At 36.0% G+C, this 25,708-nt stretch overlaps 1 protein-coding gene across 1 annotated transcript; it reads left to right on the top strand.

The window, feature by feature from the left end:
• The first annotated feature begins 3,519 nt into the window (after window positions 1-3,519).
• On the top strand, window positions 3,520-9,439 carry LOC136232349 (zinc finger CCCH domain-containing protein 12). Its single transcript, XM_066021449.1, has 2 exons — window positions 3,520-5,055; window positions 8,850-9,439. The coding sequence occupies exons 1-2, from the start codon at window positions 4,236-4,238 to the stop codon at window positions 9,128-9,130; spliced, it is 1,101 nt and encodes a 366-aa protein (XP_065877521.1). The 5' UTR covers window positions 3,520-4,235; the 3' UTR covers window positions 9,131-9,439.
• The last annotated feature ends 16,269 nt before the right edge of the window (window positions 9,440-25,708 follow it).

Genomic DNA, 25,708 nt, shown 5'->3' with positions numbered 1-25,708 from the left:
ATGTTTAATGTTCTCTGTAAACTTGTATCAATTCACAATTCATCTAATAAAAGTTCATGCAATTCAATATATTTTTATGTAGTTACTTTGGTAATTAATCCGAAGTAAGATTCTGGTGTTTTCATTAAAACGAATTTAATCCACATCTTTACAAGGAAACTTTATTGAACACTTGGGCAAGTTCGTATTTATGGACGATATGATCGTTGGGTCGGCTTATCGGAAATAAGTATAAACTTGGTTAAGGTAGAAATCTACTCAACATCAGGGGGGATTCTCTACGGTTCAAAGCCTTCTAATTGAAAGAATTTACTTTTATAACACACTTATAATTTTTACAAGGTTTAAAGTTGATATATTTGCTTAATGCAAACGAGTTCAACACTTCTCTTATTTTAAACGCTAAATGTTTCTGTCTTGTAACATAATCTCAAGACAGAATTGATTTCTAACATTCTGACATATAATTCTAATCTGATTCTTATTAATTCAATCTCAAATCCAATTCAATTAATGATTATCTATTAAATAAACCTAAAGATGTATTTAAACTATATCAAAATAAGTTTTTATGAAAAAACGTTCCCTGTGGGATCGATATCTTTTATTACTATAAGTGAAACCGTGCACTTGCAGAAATCGCTCAACATCGAGGTAGCAGTAGGCCTCTTCGCCTTAAGCAACTCCATAATAGATCTTTCTGCCATCGGTTCCTCTTCACAACTTTCCTCGGGGATCGCTGTGTCAAAATCTGTGTTGGCTCTCTGTCTAAGCAAGTCTGCCTGGCGTTCTTTCCTTAACCTGCGAGAAAGACGATCAATATCAGGATCAAACCATAATGGAGAATGACTCCGAGAACGTCGGTTCATAGTAAGCTAAACAAACAAATGTACCAATCAAAATTAAACTAATCAAAATTACAATAGTCCCCGGCAACAGCGCCAAAAACTTGATGCTCGTAAAGTATATAGCAATTAATAGGACAAGTGTATCATATCGCAACAAGTAATATAGTGCTTAAGCACAAGATCGAACCACAAAGACTATTATCCTAATTAGTTTATTCAATCGGTAAATCTATTTATTTAGCAAGGTTGATAAGCAATTTGGTTATAAACTATAAATTAAACTATTAACTAAGGAAAGCAGTAAACATAATAAGCCACAGGGTGGATTGTGATTTATGGTAGTTACAACCTAGAATGAAGAATTCATTGGTTAATTCCTAAGTATGGGTTAAAAGGGTTTCGGGTTTAGGCTCTACTAATGATTGAAGGTAATCGTCCTAATGTGAAAGACAAATGTGATAAATATTCGCCTATCCTATTCACATGCATTCGGGTGACGGCTTGATTAGGCATATACCCCAGGTCATGCAAAGCATTAGGTCTTTTGACAATTAGGACTAAAGCCGTAGCCCAGTCACAAAGCCTCATTCCTAGTGGTCTCTAGCGAAGTCAGATCAACACAGATTCCATATAGATGATTCCGTGGTCAGGTTTTCATCTATCTATAATCCTATCTAAGTGAGGTTCATAGGCATTGAGCACATTATTTACATTAAACAGGCTAGCTGATCATCATCGATTCTCATTCTAGCATTCATCCTATTCCTGACATTAGCTAGGCATTAAGCATGCATAATCTGATCAAATCAAAAGGGAATTCAATAAACCCTAAACCCTAATCATACATAATCATTCAACCAATTTCATCCCCATCATAGATTGGATGAGGATTAGCTCATAGACAAACTAATCATAATAATCCTGCAATTAGGAATAAACGAAGGCATAATTGATTAATCGTAAATAAAGATAAAGGGAAGGAGAAAGAAATTCTAAAACCCGTTGTCTGATTACAATATAAGCAATGTAGGTCGATCCTCCACCCTTTGAGCTGTTCTTCAAAGAATAAAAGCTACACTACAAGAACTGAATTGAAAACTAAAAGCTGAAATGTGTTTAAAGTAGCTATCGATCTAAAACTGTCTAATCTCCCGAAGAACTGAGTTTTAGCTCGCTATTTATAAACGTAGCGAGAAAACCTAGGTCTCCGGGGGTACATAGGTCATTTTCTATCATTAAACAGGGTTTTTGGGCTCAATAAATCGAGATTCCAGCAAGGGAGAGACGTTTTTGCGCCTCTCCCGCCTCGTCTCGTCGAGACATAGCCTGTCTCGTCGAGACAGCTTTGTGTCTCGACGAGACATGCATCCAATTGGGGCAGGAAGTCCGGTTTTTCTTCATTTTGGTCCCTAGGCTTCCAAAATTTGCTTTAATGGTCCCTGACGAATCCCAAAAGTGCTCCGAAGGTCCCTGAATTATCCAAAAATGCTCCAAAAGGCTCGGGTCTGATTCGGAAATGCTCAAATAGTCCTAAAAACACCAGAAAATACAGAAAATACCATAAATAACGGAAATTACTAATATTAACTAAAAGATAACAAAACGATACTGAAACTGAATGGAAATAAAGCAAAAATGAACTAAAATGATCCTAAAAACGCTATATGAATGGGAGCTATCAGCGTGCGTATAACATAAACGCTCCAAATTTCAAGAACCACCTACTTCACGCGCAAAGGAAACAATTAACATGCGCACTAAAAATCAAAAGCGGGAAAAAAGAAGTGTCAAAGCAAAGACGCGTAAGCACCAAGCACACCTTTTCCCAGATAAACCGAACCCTAAAGAGTTTAGTTTTATCAAAAAGGGGGGACATATATTACCGTAGGAAATAAACATTGACATATGGAGTAAGGAGAGCTTTTAGATTCAGCGGCCACGTGGAATATTACGGGCCTTTGGATTCAGCGAACTTCTAAGAACCATTTTTCCATCAAGGAAAACCCTCCTACCAGTTAGTTGAAGACTTCCAGAAGTCGTCTCCTAGTAAAAGACTCCTCCTAAAGGAAGACTTCTCCTAATATAAGAAGGATTCTCAATACAGGAAGGAATCCTAAAAGAAGAGGGATCGACCGGGACATTATAAATAGACAGGAATGACAAACCATAAAGGTACATTAACATCACACTCTATAGTATGCTATCACCTTCAACCCTTCAAACCTTTATTTACTTAGGCATCAGAACGGGTTTGCAGGATCCAACCCTCTTTAACTATCTGTTCTGTTTTGCAGGTTACTCAAAAAAAGGACACGAAAAGAACTTCAAAACCAAAGTTATCATTAAGTCTCTGAAATTTACGTAGTAAAGCAATATGAAATTTTGAATAAATTGAAATATATATCGCAATAAATAATTATAAAAGAATTTAAAAAGGTTAATATATTAGTTTAAATAAATTTAAAATTAAATAATATCTTTAGAGATGTATTAAATTATTTTATTTCATTGTAACTACTTGACAAAGGAGTAGTAAGAAATCTTATGGAGAGAAGTGACTAACAAAAATCTTTTTTTTTTTTTTTTGAAGCTAAGAATCATTTTATTTTGTTTAAATAAAACAAGATATAAAAGGAAACCATCATTTAATGTTGATTTGTTTTTTTTATTAAACTATATTTTATTTGCAGCGGCAGTTCCTCAAATCTAAAAAATGCATTAGATTTTTCGCCTACAAATTGTAGGAACAAAGAGGTAAAATTAAAAAGCTTAGTCCTCCATCTTTGATCCTTTGATCCTTTGATCCTTTTATGGCACCCATTATTTCTCATTTCTAACATTTGTGTATGTCTGTAAACTCAACTTCTTCCTTTGTCCTAACCGAATCTATTTCTATATCTCTGTCCATCTTTCCTTTTTTAGCTATTTTTACTTCCATTTTCTCCATTTAAATGCCTTTTAGATCTGTACCTTATCCATTTCCTATTTGTTCATTCAATTTCATGTTAACTTTCCTTTTTTGTAAATTGTATCTGTTATTATTGTCTTTGTAATTTTTACTCTTTTTTCTTTTCAATAAGTTGAAAAATCTTGTTCTAGATGTATTATTCATCCAGACCCCGTTATCTAGAGGTTTGAAATTCTGCTTCTTCACTCCAATTCTAACTGAATTCAGGTAAGCTGGAATTGCCGTTTATTTCTTTGGTTGCGAGTTAGGGTTTTGTTTTTTACCGAAAAAACTCTTGTTTTTCAATGCCCATTTTTCGTATTTTAGCAAGTTCATTTGTATCAATTTGAGTTGATGGGTTTCGTAATTTATGGACTGTTTTATTTCTAGATTTCGAAATCTTCAAACTTGGATATCTTTGGTTAGTTTTTAATTATTTAATGGATTACAGTAGAGATTTTTCGAGTGGAAATGTTGTCCATGTGATTCCTGGAACAGGACCTGAGAACTGGCTTCCAAATTCCATTGATCCCAATTCCGTTTGGGCCACAGAAGATGATTATCGTGCTTGGCACAACTTCGACGACAACACTCCCTCCAATTCCAACTTTCAATCCTCGCAGACACGCTCTGGCAGTGAACCACCGAACAAAAAGTCCAAAAATAACTCCCAGGAATCAAATTCCAAGAAATCCATAGGAAAAATGTTTTTCAAGACCAAACTGTGCTGCAAATTTCGGGCTGGCACATGTCCATACGTTACAAACTGCAATTTTGCACATAGCATAGAGGAGCTTCGGCGTCCACCTCCAAACTGGCAAGAAATTGTTGCAGCACATGAGGAAGACAAAGGGAATGTCTTGGAAATTCGAGAGGAATTTCAAATTCCATCAGTTGTTGGAGGATTTGCAGGGGACTCGCAGAGGTCATATAAAGGGAGGCATTGCAAAAAGTTCTACACAGAAGAGGGTTGCCCTTATGGAGATAATTGCACATTTTTGCATGATGAGCAGTCCAAGAATAGAGAGAGTGTTGCAATAAGTTTGGGCCCAGGAGGGTATGCAGGGTCTGGAGGAAGTGCTAATGCAGGTGCAGGTGCTGGGGTTAGTGCGGGTGGGAACGGGAATGGAAATGGGAACGGGAATGGGAACGGAGCAAATGTGAAGCCTTCAAATTGGAAAACTCGGATTTGCAACAAGTGGGAACTCACCGGGTACTGTCCATTTGGGAATAAGTGCCATTTTGCTCATGGAAGTGCAGGTATGCATTGTTAGGTTTGAATTGCTACCAAGGAGCATTCTAGGTTTGGATTTATTTGCTGATAAGATTTTCTATTTATGGTTTATATACTGACTGAACTTCAAATATATTAAAATCTATGGTGTTGGTGATGTTTTGTGTGCGTTGCTTGTGATGGATTTGATTTACATTCATGATATTAGCTATCTTGACTTTCCGCATAAGGACTCCATTCATCCAGTTTTATATAAGATGAATATTGCTTGTCCTAGTTTCTTAATGAGTAATTTATATCTTATTAGTGTCTTGACATGAACAATGCTTTTTCTGTTAGGTATTACTTCTTAGTAATTTGACTTGCATATGGTTGACAGAAACAGAGTTGGGAAAAAAGGTTGGTAGCTGATTCAAGTAAAGTGAAATTCAGTTAAAAGAACCATGGAAAGGGGATGCTCAGAATTAGATTGCTGAATTGTATTTTTTGTGACCAACTGACCCTGGTTGACTTCTTATTCAAAATTATCATTTCTGGGAGGTGTGGAGTGTTTAATCGCTCGATATGTTTTGTGAAACCTCTGTTGCTTGTATCAGGGTGCTTTCATGAACCTGGGAGGAGAGTAGATGGGGAGGGTGTTTGAGTGGAACGCACAATGATAAATCATAGACCTTTCTAATGATATTAGTGACTTGTTTTATTGTCTGCAAATCATTTCTATTGGGGAAAATGCAGGAGGTCAGCCATTTGAAGAAGGGTGATTTCATTTTAAATTATTGACTCGGGCCCTGTTCAAAGAATGGTAGGAAGAGTTTGAGAGCTTGTGTTGTTCTAGGTTATAATTAGTGTCACGTTATTGAGTTGAACAAAATTAATTGAAGACAAGTGTTATGCTTGAATAAAGATTCTTTGACGTAGAAGATGGACTAAAAAAAGGATAAATCCTTTTCAAATTTGTAAACTTTCATTGGTCACTATTGATACAGAATAAGAAAGCTGTCATTATGAGAGGATTCTTTTATTTCTCTTACCATGCTCTTTTTCCAATATTTGGAGGTTGAAGCTCAATATGCTATAAAGGGTGACCCGGTGCACTACGCGTCCCCGCTAAGCGAGGGTCCAGGGAGGGGTCCCACCACAAGGGTGTATTCTGCCAATTTTTTTTTTTGCAAGAGGCCGCTCCTAAGACTCAATATGCTATATATGGTTTAAATGGCAATGCTTTCTTTAGCATTCTTGATGTTGTGGATTTTACTAATGTCTTATCTTCTATATGTTTCTCGAGGCACCTTTTGCGCATGGATTAGAATATTCATCATTCTGTTTATTTGATTTAGTGTTTCTCTGTTATAAGTATAAATCTATCCTCCTTGCAGCGGATAAAAATAATAATACAATATTTTGAAGCACATTGGACTCTTTTTCATTACAAAATAATGTTACTTTATATAGCTACCATGAAACAACATTAGTGGTTTTGGCGCTTTATGTGAGTAGCAGTTTTTTACCTGTGTTTTGTTGATGGATTGAGGAATCAGTAGACATTTCCCATTTTTTAGAAGTTGACATCTTGCATTTTTATATTTGATTCAATCACCCATGCTTCTCTTATATCCAGGAGGTTGTAGGTTTTGTTTATGCCGTGTGTTTGGGCTATGTTTGATTCAGTCACTGTTCGATTTGATTTAAGCACATGTTTTGGTATAAACTCAAGTCCATGCTTTTGCTTCTCACTGGATAAAGATGGTCACATTATATAAATTTTTGAAGAAGTTCATAGAATTTTTTCTTTTAAACAGGCATTTGTTTAGAAGTACAGTGAAGCTAAACTTTGAAGTCATGACCTAAAGTTTTAAAAAAATGTATCGAGCATGGCCATTATCTGAAGATCAAGCTTTATGATGTTTTATTCTGTGATACAATTCACATCTCTTACACTATAATGGGCTATAGCATCAATTTTGTTATGGTTGATTTATTTTGAGCTTGTGCGTTTGAATTTGCTATTTGTAGATAAAAAATGTTGTAAATCTTCAATTGGCGATGTCTTAGTAAACACGGATATATTCTTGAGCTGCTCGTGGAATATGGATTTTGGATTTTTCCTGTAATTGCATGTTAAGATGATTTTTTCAGACCTTAGAAGGGCTTTGAGATTGTATTCAGTATGCCTACATGTTAATTACATAACACAAAAGAAATGCCCAGAAGAGAAGAGAAAACAAAAAATCCCCCCTATTTGAGCTGATTAATCCTATCTGTTAGTGATGCTTTAGACATGAAAATAATGTTACTCATTAAATTAGCTACATCCAAAAAAGTTTTGTGGAATAGCTGACTCTGATCACCGGATATGCTGTTTACATATTGATTTTGATCAGGAGCTGGGACAAATCCATCTCTAATACTTCTTTTCATTTTCTTTTTTCTTTTTTCCCCCATCTTTAAGCCTGTTTCGATGAATTCTTGTTGTCTTATGCTATCCATCTACACTAGAGGTCTTTTGCGGTGTCTGTTATCCCTATTTTTCCAACGATGGTAGGACATGATAGATAATTAGTAATAATGTGTCTTTCTTTGTAGCCTTTTCTTATTCCAGTATTGTGGAAATTTCCATAAGAACTAGAAGAATGAGCCATTCTAACATTTGTAGAAGCTTCTTGTTTTCCATCTGAGGCTTTAGATAGAAGTCCTATTAGTGAATCTAAATTTTAGGCACTTCATCAGTTTTAGCCACCCAAAAATCCAACTCTAGACGCTGCATCAGTTTTAGCTAGTTCTTTAAATTTTAGTAATTATAAATGATAGTTCCATGTTGATTTCAACTTACCAATATCATCTCATCGAAAATACATGAAATAATACTGCTGAATAGATATAACTTTATTTCTAAATCAAAAAAAGGTTTTAATATCACAACCTTCATTGCCACTTCCCCTCCAACCCCAACATACTTTTCTCTCTGTATCTCCCTTTCTCTTGTGCTTCTCCATCCACTTTCAGACATGCACCAAGTAAATAACCCTAATCCCCAGGTTCTTGAATAACATTATGAAAGGTCTGGAAGAAAATGTCAATAAAAAGATCGATCGAAGTTGACCAATGACCATTAAAGCCAAGGTGTAGGATTTTGGAATTGATGGTAGAAGTGGTGGTTTTGAAAAGATAGAGGGCTTATTTGCATTTGACAGGGAGAACTTGATTGCTAAATGGAGGATGTTGGATTGGATTGAAGAGTGCGTGTGGGAAGAAAGTTATTGTGAAAGTTTGTCCAGGGGTTGGAATTAGTGGAAATGATGAAACCGCAAGAGAGAAGTATAGGGGTTGGGAGGATGTTGTTGCAGTTAACAATGGTATTAATAAAGCTGGTTCAAAGATTTAATATTTTTGAAGTGAAAGCGAACTAGTATGTGAGTTGCTTGTCTTGTTTGCACCTTTGAGCAGCTTAGAAATTGGAAAGTTACAGAAGTGAGAGATGCTTTTATCCCTGTTCTGCATCAATTAGTTTCATGTTTCTCGTAAAGTACTTGACTTTTGAATTCAGACATATGAAGAAAGGTATGTGCTTTTCATATGGGAGGCCGGTATGGAATTTCCTCATTGATAATTTATAAGCCTTTTTGTATTATTTATAGGTCATTGGTTTGATGATATTGCTCGGATTAGGAAAACACATGCGTACCTAATCATTCATTTAATTGGCATGTCATTGTTGAATGTAATGCATCAAAGGAACTGTCTTACTTACACTATTTGCTTGAATGTGATTGGAATATGTTGTAAATTTTCTAACCTAGGAATTCAAATTTATTGGGTGCAGAGTTACACCGGTTTGGTGGAGGGCTTGTGGATACAGACATCAAGGATTGTTCATCCTCCCCAGCAGACCCAAAGCTGGGAGGAGTGGCTTCAAAAGCCCCGACAGATACTGTGGTTGCATCGGCTAATTCAGTTCCCCATTCAGATCTCTATCACCTTGGACTCCCATCACAAAGGTCGTCGATTCTGATGCAGCGGCCTGGGCAAAGAGCTCACCAGAAGTGGAAGGGCCCCGACAAAATCAGTAGGATATATGGTGATTGGATCGATGATTTTGAATAGAAAAACGAAAATGGTTTCCTTTGGATAAGGAATTTGTTAGAGAAGGAAATAGGGGTTTCTTAGGACATACAGAGGAATGATGAAGCTTCAAGTTTGAAGAATCGCCGCACCTTTGGTTGGATTCTCAGTGAGCGGTCTAACGATGTGAAGTTGTAGACTTGTTGTAGTGTTGAGGTGTTGTATTACATTTGTAATCTTGATCTTTGTAATGAATCACGACTGGATTGATTGTCCAAAGAGAAACAACTCTAATCTCTGCACTTGTACCACTTTTATAAATTTACCAATAGAGTATCACTTTCTGGGAAAGCAGAATATTGTTTCTTGTTCTAAGGTGATAGATGGATAATGTAGTTCTTTTAATTCGTCTCAAGGGCATGTTTGTTTTGAACAAAATGAACAGTAACGGATACTAGATTTATCATCTAGAATTGGCAAGTTGTGTCAATTTTATATACATCATTAAAAAACACATGACCGGCTAAAAAAAAAGAATCCTTCCTAGTGTTGTGGGTTGGAGTTGCATTCTTTGGCCCTTTTTCCTCAAATGTAATACAGACGCTGCGTTATTTTCTGACGTTACCCAGACAGGGTGGGAGCAGCTGCGTTATTTTCCGATGTTACCCAGACAGCGGTGGGAGCTGTCCTTCGGGATTCTGGCAGTTTTGTTGCTGCTCGTTCTTAAGAAGTTCTATTTCTCCCTGTTGTCAAGGATTGTGAGGCATTGGCTGTCCTGGAGGCGATGGAGTGAGTGGCTTCTTGTGGGTACTAGAGGGTGATTTTGGAGTCTGATTCAAAGCTGGTTTTGAATGCCATTCTGTCTATCAATGAGGATCATTCAAAGTTGGAGATTTTTTTTTTCTTTTTATCGTTGTCGCACCATTCTTTCTCAACATGACCTGTTCTTGATCCGTTTCGAAAGACGACAAGCTGACGGATGGCTCATACTTCAGCTAGATCTTCCCGGTTTAATACTTATCCCATGTTTTACTATGAGATTCCTAGTTTTCTTATTTCTGTTATGAACTATTTATTGACTCATTAATGTTAATCCTTTTCCACAAAAAAGAGACACTTGATTATTCTGATTTTGTACATTGAACCCATAATCTTTCATTTTAACATATGAAGTTTCTATTTTTGGTCACGTTAAGCACATGATGACCTGAAAAATAAGCTTTTAACATAAAATTTGTTTAACATACCATTGAGTCATTTGATTTGTGTTAGAGAAATTAGCATTTTTAGCATTTGAAATCAATTTAATATAGTTGTGATGTGGTTATAGAGAAAGTGTAGATGAAATGAGTTTTATGTTTACAAGTAACTTAAAATGATGCAGAGGTTAGCAAGGTAGGTGTTGAAATTCATATATACGGAAGGAAGCATTCTGTATAACACATATTGTAAGAAGAAAAGATAGAATACACAGAAGATTAATTAACTATACATGAGGATTATTGGAACATCCTGATGAGTCTTCTCCGTTTGTGATGTTTGAGAAATCCCCAAACGTAATACAACTTTCTGTGGCATTATGTCCTATTTTAATTCTTACTTTGACATGTTGATGTAATCTTAAAGTATATCTATCATCTCCTTGTCTAGTTGTCGCTATCGAATGTCCGGTTGAATGTGACCGGGAATGATTTAGTTTTCCTACATTTGTATTTTTATGATCATGAGTTGTAACTTGTCCATTTCCTCCTCCTCCTGATGCACTATTGTTTTTCTGGTGTTTATCATCCTCTTGCTCGTCGTCTCTAATATCAATACATATAGATTTATTTTGATCATGATGATGATGATTATGATGATCAAGTAATATTCGAGCCTTTTCCAAAGTTTCTGTAGGCAAGTCAAGATCGGTACGACAAACGGGACAAGTTTTATGGGACTTTAGCCAAAGATCAATACATTCTTGGTGAAATATATGGTAGCAAACCGTTAAAAGACGGAGTGCATCTTGATCCTCAAACTCAGCTAAACAAATAGCACATTCAAGACCATAGTTTTCCCTTTGCAATTTTTTGACAGTTGAATAAGTAAATGTAGGAAATAATATGATTAGTGAAGGATGGAGGCCATCAGTTGTAGAGGAACCGTCCGGGTTTATAACATTTCCAGAAGGGGTACGTCGAAAATGCCAACTGTTGATGACACTTTCCATGAAACATCTACAAAAATAAATAGAGAAAAAACCTATAAAAAAGAAAACAAGAAGAATTACGGTTAGAACTATAGTTACAGACGGCGAATTAAGATTAGGTTGCACTGGAGGAGGAGGAGAAGGTAATGGAGAAGAAGAAGACATTGATATTAGGTTTTTGCAAGCATGGCTATGGCTGTTTTGATTAGATTCAATTTCTACATAACAAACAGAGTTGACCAATTTAACGTCTTTATGTTTATATTTTATCCTTGGTTGACTATGCCTATTGAGCGAGTCCTCTCCTCATGAGAAGTTTGTGCAACTTTTTTCTGAATATTATCAGCTTTGCATCCGAAAATTACTCTCTTTTACAATTCTTTTAACTCCACATTTTTTTTTTATTTCATAATTCAATCATCCCATACTACACTTATTTCTCGGACGTCAAACAATTTCTTTTCTTTTACTACAATGAATTTCACACCCTTATTCTCTATTAATAATCAAGATAAAATTTAGAATACGCCCTGGCATATCATCTAGGATGGATAGATGATGTGGTCTGCTAGGCCCAATTACAATTTGACACATGTTAAAGGGTAATTAAATAAAATTAAAAATAGAAACATTTAAATTTTATCTCCAATTTAGCAACACTCGCTTCTCTCCTCACGATCTCTTCTCCTTCCTTTTCTTTTTGCATTGTAACTTTTTTTGTTTTGTTTTTTTAGAAATCATCTGTAACTTTAATCAAGAATAAAATCTTCTCTATACATACTGCCGGCATACACCAAATAATTATTATAATTTAAGAAATTTGCAAGGGAAAAAATAGGAAAATAAAAACCAGTTCAATATATGCTCTAAAAATCCAATAGTAACTGTGGAGATTGTTATGGAATGTTGTGAAATCAAAACATGGAGATTAATTGTTGAGAGAATCTGATAAAATATAAAATTGCAAAAACCTATAAGGAGGATACCAACGTCATTAAAAGTTGCTGCTCGATTTCTTGTATTTTTCCGGTGTCGAGAACCATGAGACGACGCAGTTGAAGAAGAAGAAGCATAAGTTGGTTTCATGGCTGCTAGCAAATATTTATCTTAATTTCCTAAGGATTCTTCCTCGGGCATAAAAATTCACAACCAGCTTCAACCTTAATGAAAATTATAGGCAATAATAAACATTGCATCCACGCAGTGGCGGAGCCAGAGCTCAAGGTCCGGAGGGGCTCAATTGCATGAAGATTTTTTTTTAATAACGACTTAAGGTTTTGATTCATAGTAGTCAAATCGAAATTTTTAAATTTTTGATAATATAAGGGTAAATTTGATCATAATTGGAAAAATTAAGGTACAAATCAACTGAGATTCAATATGAAGTAAAGATAAGGTGCAAAAATACTCAGAATGTTTAATTATCACTACAACCAACTATGCAAACTTAATTTCATGTTATATAATTACATTCTACATTATAAGTATTAATTTTAACTATTTTAGGGGGGCTTCTCGAGACTGAACCACTATTCGTCAAAGGTGTTCCGGAGGGTCGGGAGACCCTCCCTTACCCCCCTAGATCCGCCCCTGCATGGAGGGTAGGATGACTTTTTAAAATTGAAGGAATTAGGGTTGTGTAATATCTAATTGGGAAGAAGATGGACTGTTGTTTCATCTGATTAGCCATAATAAAAAAGTCCCAAATCAAGCTTTTAACATAAATTAAAACATACCCATCAATTTTGTTTTGCCAAAAAACCATAAATATCAGCAAAGATGCCTCTTTTACAGATTAACAGGTGATAAGGTCTCAATCGAAGAAGTACGGTTGAAATTACATCTGGGTACTTCAAAAAAACATAGCAATTTAGGTGTTTATGTTAATGAACAATGGAACAACAATATGGTTGCCGTAATGGTTGCTGATGATGGTTTCTAACAGCAGGAAGGAGACGAACGGGTAGATTTTTTACAATTCATTGCACTTGTCAGAGAAATTAATCTAAATGCCACTTGTATTAATTTTATTGGCTGTGGCATATCTCAGATTCAAACATGGTATGTCTGGCATACGGCATTCCCTCGGTTCCACAATACATGTCTTTTAAGTAAAAGATTTTGTTACCCTTGTATTAATTGCATCCACTAGTAATTCCGAAGGTAAAAAGTCAACTTAAATAGGAGTATATTTGGTAAAAGTAAATTAATCTGCATAGATTGAAGCAAAATATCATGTACCGTAAAACAAAAAAATTCTCTAAAAAAACATCTATTGTTGAACAGATGGAGTATAATTTCTCCAATATCAAAGACTATAGAAGAAAGAATCTACTTGCACTACCTAAATTCAAAATTTGAAAATAAAACATATATTCCTCTCCTTTTAGTTATATCCACCGAGAAATTTAGGTGAAAGTTCCAGAGCTTTTTTTTTGTATGAATTGTCACATTAAAAAAAATCTTCTATAAAATAAATAAATAATTATATTGATTCCTTAATTTTAGTTAATTTATACTAGCGGAAGCAGATATATATTAATGAGAAGAATTTTTGAGATATTTTTTTGAGTTGGCATCTTAAGAAAATAATTAATTATACGGATTAAGTTAATTCTCATTATTTCTATATTTATATGTTAATTATTACTTTACAATTTAAACACAGACACTTTTATGAGAAGATCAAAAATTAGTATCTCTATATTGATTTTCCCTCTATTATTTTACATTTTCTAAAGTTTTAATTATCTCTCTCAATTCTCAAGATATGAGTTTTATTTCTACACATTTTAAATTCTTTATCTTCTTTACTTACAAGCGAGTAAAATCGTTCCCTATTCTGATTTTTCTATTTAAGCATCTAACCTATTTTCCCCTATTTTTCTTTTTTTCTTTGTTACAATTTATTTATTTCTTTTGTTAATTAACTTGCATGATCATAATTGTTGATGCAAAGATGACAAATATATACTTCAGTTTTCAGAAAACTGCAAACTCAGTAATGTTCATTTTGTTGTTCTTAAATTGTAAAATAAGAATTGGTTTTATAGTTATTAGTTCAAATTAAAAAAATTTGTTATTGGGTTTGCATGTCCATAGTTACTTCCTTAATCTTATTGATATTAGCTTTCGGTGGAACTTCATCACTCTATCATCAAGTGAGTTTTTCCGTTGTTTCATTATATAACAAATTTACATGGCTTTGAATTTTTACATACTGAGATCGGATGTTCTTACATTTCCTGAAACTTACAATTTTTTTTTATGTTAATGATTTTGCATCTCCGTAATTATCTAAACTATTCAACTTTTTGGATTGTCTTCGAATCATGGATGGAGAGTGGAGCCTAATTAATTACAATGGGATTTGCTTTAAGATAATTTGATTATTGAGAAGTTTTTCAAATAGTAGGACACTTAATAGATAAAACAAAGATTTTGAAAGTGAGATAACCAAGTTTTAGCTTTGTTGGGTTGAAAAATGACACAAAAATAGTTTAATTTTCTATGAAAAGAATTAGGGGGTTTCATTCTGATAGGGACGTTTTATCCCTATCTTTTAGGGTGAATTACAGTTTATTTTTGAGCTAATAATGACGTTTAATCCTTATTTTTCCGCATATTTCAATAAATAAACGAGGCGTAATAAAAATGTGTACTTTTAGTATTCCAAGCCTCGTTTCATTTACAAATAAATAAATCAAGTAATCTCGAGTTTTCATGGTTTTATTTTACAAGCTTGAAGAACACATGCGAAACACACAAGACAGACAAAAGACACAAAAACAATGCACCACATGCCATGTGAAAGGGAGAAAATACTCTTCCAGAGTCCCACTCATCGTGCCATATGTTCCACTCGATGTGTGGTTATAGAAGGGGACAAAATCAATCTGGCAACAACACGACGTGTCAGATGTCTCACACGTCGTGTCACATGCTAAAACGAGATTCTTCACTCGACGCGCGAGGGCCTAAATGCACACATCTGGCCAGAAGCTCACTCACACGGCGTGCCACATTCCACACGCCGTGTTGACCACAAGTGTTCGAAACAGTCAACTAATTTAAGTGTGTGAAAGCTGACATAACGGACATGCCACATGTCCCACACGCCGTGTGACCCCTAATTACAACATTTTTGTGTGAATGATCAAAAGGCCTTTATAAATTACGATTATGCCTCGAGCTTGATTTGTGTATAAATAGGAGTGTTTGGCACTCAATTAAGTATGCAATTTTCATGTAATAAAGTTCTTTACACCTTGAGAGCTTGTTGTAATTCTCTCATTCCCCTGACAAAGTTACGTTCCATCCTCATTCCCCAAGCTCGAGAGTTCCACCTCCGAATCCTAAGCGACGACCTTGAGTCTGGTTAGCTAAATCTAAGGGCTGATTCTTCTTCCCTTTTACATTGTTAACTAGTTTGTACTTTTCCTATGTGCTAGATTCGGTTGTACTCTGTATTTACTCTTTTCATAGTACAACAACAACAACAACAAAGCCTTAGTCCCGAAATGATTCGGGGTCAGCTAACATGAACCATCATATAAAACCGTGAAATCAAGTCGTGTCAGCGACACAAATTCGCTCCCTCCACTCCGTCCTATCCACTACCATATTTTCCTCAATTCCCAGTAAACTCATATCACTCTCGATCACCCTCCTCCAAGTTTGCTTAGGTCTTCCCCTACCCCTCACCACTACATCCCTTTGCCACTCTTCGGTTCTCCTAACCGGCGCATCAAGCGCTCTACGTCTCACATGGCCAAACCACCTTAGTCGGTTTTCTCTCATTTTATTCTCAATAGATGTGACCCCTAATTTTGTCCTAATTATTTCATTACTCACCCGATCCTTTCTCGTATGACCACACATCCATCTCAACATACGCATCTCCGCCACCGACATCTTATGGATGTGGCAGTGTTTCACTGCCCAACACTCCGTACCATATAACAATGCTGGTCTAATTGCCGTCCGGTAGAATTTTCCCTTCAATCTATTAGGCATGCTGGGGTCACAAAGGAAACCCGTAGCACTCTTCCACTTCGACCAACCAGCTTTAATCCTATGAGCAACATATCCATCTACTTCTCCATCCGTTTGGATAATAGATTCTAAATACCGGAAGCAATCCGAGGCCTGAACAACTCTCCCATCTAGGGTGATTGTCCCTGCCTCCCTACTCCTATGGCCGCTAAACTTACACTCCAAATATTCTGTCTTACTTCGGCTCAACTTAAAGCCTCTAGATTCTAGAGTTTGTCTCCATAGTTCCAACTTCCTCTCCACTCCTTCTTTCGTCTCATCAACCTACACAATATCATCTGCAAACAGCATGCACCATGGTATACCATCTTGAAGTGAACTTGTTAGTTCATCCATAATGATGGCAAAAGAAAATGGGCTTAGTGCGGAACCTTGATGCACTCCAATCGTAATAGGAAACTCTTCAGTCTTCCCAACACTAGTACGTACACTCGTGCATGCTCCCTCATACATGTCCTTTATGATGTCAATATATTTCCGCGAAATGCCTTTCCTTGTCAAGGCCCACCAAAGTACTTCCCTTGGTACCTTATCATATGCTTTCTCCAAGTCAATGAAAACCATATGCAAGTCTTTCTTCTTATTTCGATAGTGCTCCATTAATAGTCTCATTAGATGGATGGCTTCCATAGTTGATCTTCCCGGCATAAAGACAAACTGGTTTTCCGAGATCTTCACTGTCCTCCTTAGCATTTGTTCGATCACTCGCTCCCAAAGTTTCATAGTGTGACTCATTAATTTGATTCTCCGATAGTTGGCACAATCTTGGACATCGCCTTTGTTCTTATACAAAGGGATTAAGATACTTTTCCTCCATTCTGATGGCATCTTATTGTTTCTCCAAATTTTGTTGAAGAACGTCGTCAACCATTCGATTCCTCTTTCTCCCAAACATCTCCAAATCTCAATAGGGATGCCATCAGGTCCTACTGCTTTCTTCAACTTCATCTTGCTTAATGCCATTTTGACTTCACCCTTTCGAATTCTCCGCAGGCATTCATGATTTATCATATCGTGATGGATACTTATGTCTCCAACATCTTATCTGCGATCTCCATTAAATAAGTCATCAAAATAGGACCTCCATCGTTCCTTGATATCCTTATCTCCAACTAGGACGTTCTGGTCCACATCCTTCACACATTTAACTTTTCTGAGATCTCGCGTCTTCCTATCTCTCATCCGAGCAATTCTATATATGTCTCTTTTCCCTTCTTTCGTATCCAATCTTGTATACAGATGACCTTTTTTACTTCCCTTTTAGCATCTTTGTATTTTTCGTAGTTCTCGTCACTCCTACATTTCCCCAATATTTTATAGGATTCTCGCTTACTCTTTACTGCTTGTCATACTTCTTTCGTCCACCAAGATGTGTCCTTACCCGGTGGCATGCTACCTTTAGATTCCCCTAGAACTTCCTTCGCTACTTCCCTTATACTATGCTCCATCTTAGTTCATATCGAATCTATATCTAAATCCATATTACAAGTCCAAATATCTTTTTTGGTCATCTCATCCACAAATTTTTGTTGATTCTCCCCTTGCAATTTCCACCACTTAATCTTAGTCTCTACTTGTGGTGTTTGTTTTCTTATACATTTCCTACTTCGAAAATCAAGCACCACTACTCTATGTTGGGTTGTCGTACTCTCACCAGGGATCACCTTACAATCAATATAACTCTTTCTCCAAGCACTCCTTACTAAGAAGAAGTCAATTTGGCTCGCATTACCGCCACTCCGATAAGTCACTAAGTGGGATGTTCTCTTCATAAACCATGTGTTCATGATACTCAAGTCATAGGCTGATGCAAATTCCAAAATATCATTTCCTGCTTCATTCTTATCTCCAAAACCATACCATACATGAACACTCTCAAACCCATCTCGCCTAGAACCCACGTGTCCATTGAGATCACCCCCAGTACCATTTTTTCATCCCTAGGAACCTGTTGCACCACTTCCTCTAAGTCCTCCCAAAAAGCTTGTCTTATAGAGACATCTAATTCTATTTGTGGCGCATATGCACTAATGACATTCACAACCTCATCCCCTATCACTAGCTTAACACTCATAATTCTATCGCTCTTCCTAGACACCGCTACTACATCATCAATATACTCCCTATCAATAAGAATACCTACTCCATTTCTACCCTTATCCTTTCCTGAGTACCAAAGCTTATAACCCCGAGGAGCTACCTCTCTAGCCTTGGCTCCAACCCACTTGGTTTCTTATAGGCACATTATATTTATTCTCCTCCTCTTCATAACATCTACAATTTCAGCTAATCTTCATGTCAAAGAACATATGTTCCATGTCTCAAAGCGTAACCTACTACCCTTACCCCTACCCCTACCATTACCGTCGACTAGCTTATTTACCCGCAACCCTTGCATATTTGACACCACCCCCGGGTCCTGGGGTGGCGCGCCACTTCGGGGCGACGACCTAGAAACCCTTACACATTTATCACTACACCCGGGTCTAGGAAGTGCAGAACGTCGCTGAGTAGGGAACGCCCCAACGATATTTATATTATGGTTCATGTCATAAGATGTGGCTAAGTTTTACGCTGGCCGCCACAAACCTACCGCTTCGGGCTTGGGACCGGCTGTAAAGGCCACCAAGTGACCCTCACAGGCGGAGTTACTCTTTTCATAGTAATGATATATAATTTACGATTTTCAGTTTCACTATACTTGTTGATGTTTATTCCTTACTTTGATTCTCATAATTGATTATTGTGTAGGTTGATTACAAACTCCGAAATCCATTAGGATTCACAAAGGACCTTTGTCCCTTTTCACACTTTGGTGTACAACTTTCAATTTCGCACATAAAACTGTACAACCTTTTGGTGACCTCCTATTAAAGTATACAACCGGTAATTATGACCGGTCAACTCAAAGTCAACACGCCACATCAACATTTTTTATTCTACTCATTTAAAAAAGTGGGACTCACTCCTTATCCAATCACTAAAATACCTTTATGTATTACTAAAATGCCATCATCCCTTTCCTTCCTTCATTTTTTTCTGCAACTTCGTTCTCTCTCTATCTTACCTTTTTTCTCTCTAACCCATCTCTCTCTCAATCGATAAATAGAAGCACAAAAGATACATACAAATGATCAAATTCTTTCATATGAGAAAAGCAAATGATGCTCTTCTAAAACGCTTCATATTATAGAAACTAAAAAGTCTCGAGAAATGCAAGCAATTGATGATGATTCCCTACGAATTGAAACACAAGGAATTTCAGGTCATAGATATGCCACAAGAATTCAGTTGTACAATTGCAGAAAAACAAGGACATGTTTTTCTCCTGAAACGACTGAAGCTAGAAATTACGACAGAATTGTTGGGTAAAGGTCTCTAGCAAGCGTTAGATCTGTAAAACCCGTAACGTACCAAGAAGGAAAGAACTGAGGGGTCACTAAGCGTGGGGAGAAATAATCGGTAGGATTGGAGCTTGAATTAGAGAATTGTGTATCTGAATACAGATGAAATTGAAATGCTGGTATTAAGAAATGTGTAAAAATGTGCTGATGGGGAAGATGCTTCCTAAGTATGAAAATGTGTTAAGCGATTATCTGCGGTGCAGAGAGGATTTGTTTGATCAAATTCAAAGATGGTGTTTTGATTTTGAAGCTTGAAATGTTGGGCTTCTTAGTTATGGACTTCTTTCAGTTGAGAGAGAGAGAGAGAGAGAGAGAGTGATAGAGGAGTGAAAGAGTGAGGAGTTAGAGAGAGAAAGAAGTTGCTGAAAAATGAAGGAAGGGGATGATGGAAATTTAGTAATTTCTATAAGCATAAGGGTATTTTAGTGATTGTATAAGGGTGGGTCCCACTTTGTTAAATGGGTAGAATAAAAAATACTGATGTGATGCGTTGACTTTGAGTTGACCGGTCACAATTACCGGCTGTATACTTTAGTGGGAGGTCACCAAAAGGTTGTACAGTTTTATGTGCAAAATTGAAGGTTGTTCACCAAAGTGTGAAAATGGACAAAGGTTGTACACCACGTATGTAATTTACCCTCTTTGTAAGAGTAAACTATTACTCGTATATATTCTGAAATATTGTTTATCACGTGTTGTAACTTAACATCTGTATCATCCCATAAGGGCTTGAAACGCATGAAAATTGTCTCACCCATAGTTTAGGAGTAGTTTATATTTGTTACCCAAACCAACCTAAAGTATTAATCACCTAGATAACATATAGAACCGAGTAGTTTTAAACTTGTGGATATAAATCCCGTGGATTCGATACCTAGACTTAACCACATTTCTTACTTGATGCGTGTTTTACGTATACGTGCATCTGAAGGCAAGTGTACCTTAGTCGTGTATCAAGTAATAAAGTGAAAGTAGAGTATCGTTCTCACGAGGATGGTGATTCTAATCTCTTTGCTTACTATCTATTATTTAAACAATCAAAAAGTAGAGTTTGTTGGACAACCAAGTTAAGACTTAAGCAATAAATGAAATGAAAATTATACAAATTAGGTGAGAGATTACTTATATTGAAAGAAACTAAGGCTAGCTTCACTTAACCTCTTTGCTTGGTAATAACACTTAACCTTTTTAAGATGGCGATTTTTCTTATTAACTAATAGATTCTCGAGATTGGCTCTAAACTCTCGATTAATTATTTTACCTTGGTCCGGCTAGAGTAATTACTCTAGAGAAGCATTAAGTTTTATTAATTTAACCTATTTTACCTTGGTCCGGCTAAAGTGATTACTTAAGATTCAAGAAAAATCGCTCGAGTAATTAGTTCTAAACTTTCGATTAATTATTTTACCTTGGTTCGGCTAAAGTAATTAATCCAAAGAAGCATTTGTTGGAGTTTAGTGTCCTAAAGACAATTGTTTTAGGATATAAATATCAATGAATAAATTGTTTATTTAGTCATTTGTTTAATCAAATATATAGCATTAAAATGTATCTATATATAAAGGCACAAATCTTTCATAAAGAAAGTAATCCTAAGTTTGTTTACGTAATTATAAAGTGTTCATACAAGCATGAAGTGAGACTATACTTTATAATAAGATCAATAAACTTAAAATCAACCCAAGTCAAGTAATATGTTATAGGGGTTGACATATTACTGTTGAGAGTTGCATGTAACAATGTTTTCTGTCGAGACAGAAAGCTGGTCTCACAAGCTTTAGATATTTAGATATCTAGACAGTTACATGGATCCGGTGAAGGAGTTCATTAGGATTGGGACCCGACTTGAGATAACAGTATGGATTGATTTATCTAATGTGTCAACTGTTCATCTCATTGGTATTAGTAGGTATAACTAATCCTCAGACTCAAACATTCGTTAATTAGTGATTCTGGATTATGGAGTCTGATACTTTGATTCTGTGTGAGCATGATCCAGCAGGTGAGAGCCTGGCATGTGTGAGAGCAGGGTTGGGTATCACGCAAAGTAATTGCAGAATAGTTAATGTCAGATTGAGCATTCGTCACTCCCGATAAGTGGGAGATATATCCAAATGGCCGCTTGTGGTGAATTAACTGAAATACTTGCAAGGTGATAGAGTTAAGAGTAGAAATGAACATTTCACTTAACTTATCTTTCAGAGTGAATTCAACCTATACAAGTAAAACCAGACTCTTCGTTATATGTAACCTTGACACGTTCCATGGTTATAAGGAATTGACCGACAAGATATAGTTGATGAAGGATCGTATTGTACTATACCTAATACGGAAAGGTTAACGTCAGTTATCAACCTGACTTCTTAATTGCTCTGGGGGAATATCATAGGTTCTGCTAGTAACAGCTCGCGACGGTATTCCGTTATATATATGTTGTATTAATCGTGATGAATTAATTTCAAAGGATATATACGACTAGTGGCAATAAAGAACCTAATGGGTTGCATATGGGACTTGGAACCAGAGGACGAAAGTGTAATTAGTGAGACACTAACATAGGGGCCGAAATTTGTAATTATATTAGGAATAATTAATTTGATTTAATAATTGTAATTAGATTATGATTGTAAATTAAATTAAAGGATTATCTGATAATATTAATTAGAAGGTTTTTATGTGATTGAAACTCTAATTAATTATCCATAATAATAATTAAATTATTAATTTGATTAATAATAATTATCTTAATATAATTAGTTATTGTTTAGATAATAGTAAAGTGTGTATTTAATTATCTAATTAGTAATCCTATTCCGAATAAGATTCTAATTAATTAATTACCTAACAAAACTAGGACTAGGGTTTTGAGAAGTCTATAAATAGACTCCCTAACCTAGAAATTTCGGTCAACATAAGAAGGAGGCAAGAGGAACCATTTCGAAACCGTCTCGGCTAATTACAATATTTTTTACTCTCTCTTTGATCTCGTATCGATTTCTGTTAGAGGCAATCATTGCGATTGCTATTATTAAGGTTGATTACTGATTAGTTATTGTTTTCTGTGTTAAACAAAAACGTTCGTTGCTCACGGATTGAATATAAGAAGTTGTGGGCACTACATTTGCAACTGTAGATAGTTCTTCACAAAGGTATTACATTCTATCCCTCTTTATATGAAATAACAATTAACAGATCTTTGAAAAAGGAAATAGATAAAATAGATAAAATTTTATTATTCCGCTACGCCTAGGCTTGTCTATTTTCCTACATTGGTATCAGAGCCTATGTTAATCTGTTATTTCATATATGTAAATAAAAGGGTTTTCAATCAGATTGAATATATTTATTGTTAGGTTAATTAATAAATTTGATTTAGTTAATTAATCTAAAGATAAATGGTTAAGATAAGATTAAGATGTTTTATGATTCGGTTAATTAACAAAGGGTTTGTAGAATTAAGCGGTTGATTAAAACAAGGTTTGTATATGTGATATACGTGTTTTGTGGATTAAAGGTTTTAACTGTTTAAATCGTTAAAAGAGTTAAGTAGATTAATTTTGAAAATTTTGATTTTGTTAACGATTGAAACGAAACGGTTAGAATCGATTAATTATGGATATATATATATATTTGGAAAAAGAATTATATATATAAATATATAAAATAGTTTTATAATAAACATAAAATCAGAAGTTTTGTTTTTAAACTAAAAAAATATATTAGGAATTACGAACACAGTAGCTAAAAGCTACTGTGTTCATAATTCACAAAGTTGGACTATGTCCAACTCTCTTCGTAGAGTTGAACATATGTCCAACTCCTTTTAGAGTTGGACTCCAACTCTCAACGAAAGGAGTTGGTGGTTGGGCGGTATTGCTGCTCCTTTGGCAGCAATGCGCCTAGCGTCGCGGATATGATCCGCGACGGGGACGAACCCGGTTTTCGTCTCCGTCAAGTTTATTTCTGATTTCTAAAAATATTTTGTTTTTCAGAAAACTAAAATATATATATATAGAATTAATTAATCCACATGATTTAATCTTTGTTTATTTAAATTGTATAGATTGAATTGAGTTGTCTAATTAAAGATATTTTGATATGGTTAATTAAACGAACTATTTCATTGATACAAAATTAAAATTTAGGAACAACGAATCAGCTCATATAAGTTTATTAATATATAATTGTTATAATTAATAAAAGGATATGTTAATTATGTGTGTTTTAATTTGATTTTGCAAACCGTTTTGTGCTTAATGAATATACTTGATATATTAGTTAATCACGTTAAACAGTTTCGGTAAAATAGTTAAACAATATAATTTAATAATCTCTCATCTTAAAGGTTTTGTGTTTTGGAATTGATTTTGTAAAGTTATTTAATGTTTAATTATTTGTATGTAATAGGTTGGATTAAATACGTTAAATAATTTTGGAAAAATAATTGAACACAAATAATTAATGTTTTTTATGACTGGTGTAGAACTCTCGATCGGAATCCTTCCCTGCGGGGGGCGTCGTTGGGTTCGACGGGGGGAAGCTCCGATGCCAAAGTCAGTATATAGTAATAGGTATAAACTGTAATGACAAAGTAGAGTTTAGGAGAGCGTGAATGTATACCTCAATAGCTTGGGATACAAGCTATTTATAGTCATGTAGTCGTAACTCCAGGTAACTAAAAAGTCTCCATTAATGCCTCATTAATGGCGGTTACTGATCTTATTCAAGTATGACCGTTAGCTCATTAATGGTTCATTAATGTCTTTATCGGGAGTCGGCTCAATGGGCGGATCGAGGCTGGACGGCGGGTCTCCCATAGGTTTGACTATGGATAGCGTGTAGAGGAATCTCTGTGATCCGCCACTTTGGTAGCTTGCTTGATACGCCATAACTTTCCTGATCATTCGAATACGCGGTCGTTTTGGTTAATATCCCTTTCGGTCCCGTAAATATTATCTCAATGTTACCAGAAACCCCCCCCAAAGTAACGTTAAAGTCCTTCAGGGCTTTTGCACTTCCTGGTGTGCCGTCATGATGCATTGCATTAATTACCGCTCTGTTCCAGGCCATCCACCGCGTGACAGGTGTCCTGGACACATCGCTCGAGGTAAGTGGCGGCACCCTTTCAGACTCCTTCTTTCTCTTTCTTCCTCTTTCTTCCTCATTTGCTAATTTTTCCTTCAACCGCGTGACAGGTGTCCTGGACACATCAAGTTCCGCCGTAGGCCAATAAAATCCAGATAACCTGGACTTTTTCAGAATGGATGCAGATGCTTCATGGGCTCCGCAAGCACCTTCGTGTAACTCCTTGAGGATCTCATGTCCCTCTTCTATCGCAACACACTTCAACTAGGGATGTCCAAAAGATTTCCTGTATAGGTGGCCATTTATTATGGAGAAGTATGCTGCTTTTCTTACCGTCCGCCTGGCTTCTTCTTTGTCTTGAGGTAAAGTGCCGTCTATGAGATACTGCTGGATCGGTGATCTCCAATCTCCCACGGAGGATGTAAGGAGAGCTACAACTTCTGGGGCGAATGTCGGTCTAGTTTTTACCTCAAATGGGCATTGCAGGTCCGCCCACTGATCTTTGCTTGAAGCCAGTTTAGCCAGGTGATCCGCTTCTGTGTTTGATCCCCGCAGCACATGGACTAGCTCCCATTTGGTCTCTTTGATTTCCAGGAGGTTTAATAACTTTTTGACCTCCTTTACATATTTGACCAGAGTTTCATCTTTTACATCAAAGTTTTTGATCACCTGGTTGACCATCAGCTTGGAGTCGCTATAGATCACAACTTGCTCCAGTGTAATCTCCTTCAACAGGCGTAGCCCCAATATCAAGGCCTCATATTCTGCGGCATTATTTGTTGCAGGGAACTCTAACTTCGCAGCATAATGTAACTTGATGTAATAAGGCCCCTTGATCACTATGCCTATGCCTGCACCTTCCGCTGAAGAAGCGCCATCGGTGTA

Source organism: Euphorbia lathyris, chromosome 6, assembly GCF_963576675.1.
Source record: "Euphorbia lathyris chromosome 6, ddEupLath1.1, whole genome shotgun sequence".
Taxonomy (NCBI): Eukaryota; Viridiplantae; Streptophyta; class Magnoliopsida; order Malpighiales; family Euphorbiaceae; genus Euphorbia; species Euphorbia lathyris.
Note: the sequence above shows the minus strand (reverse complement) of the source record. Positions and strands in the feature narration are given on the sequence as shown.

Bases quoted from the DNA above. Each gene is read 5' to 3' on its own strand.
- LOC136232349 (XM_066021449.1), top strand. From the start codon at position 4,236: ATGGATTACAGTAGAGATTTTTCGAGTGGAAATGTTGTCCATGTGATT. The intron at 5,056-8,849 runs GTATGCATTGTT...TATTGGGTGCAG, and splicing joins TTTTGCTCATGGAAGTGCAG to AGTTACACCGGTTTGGTGGA.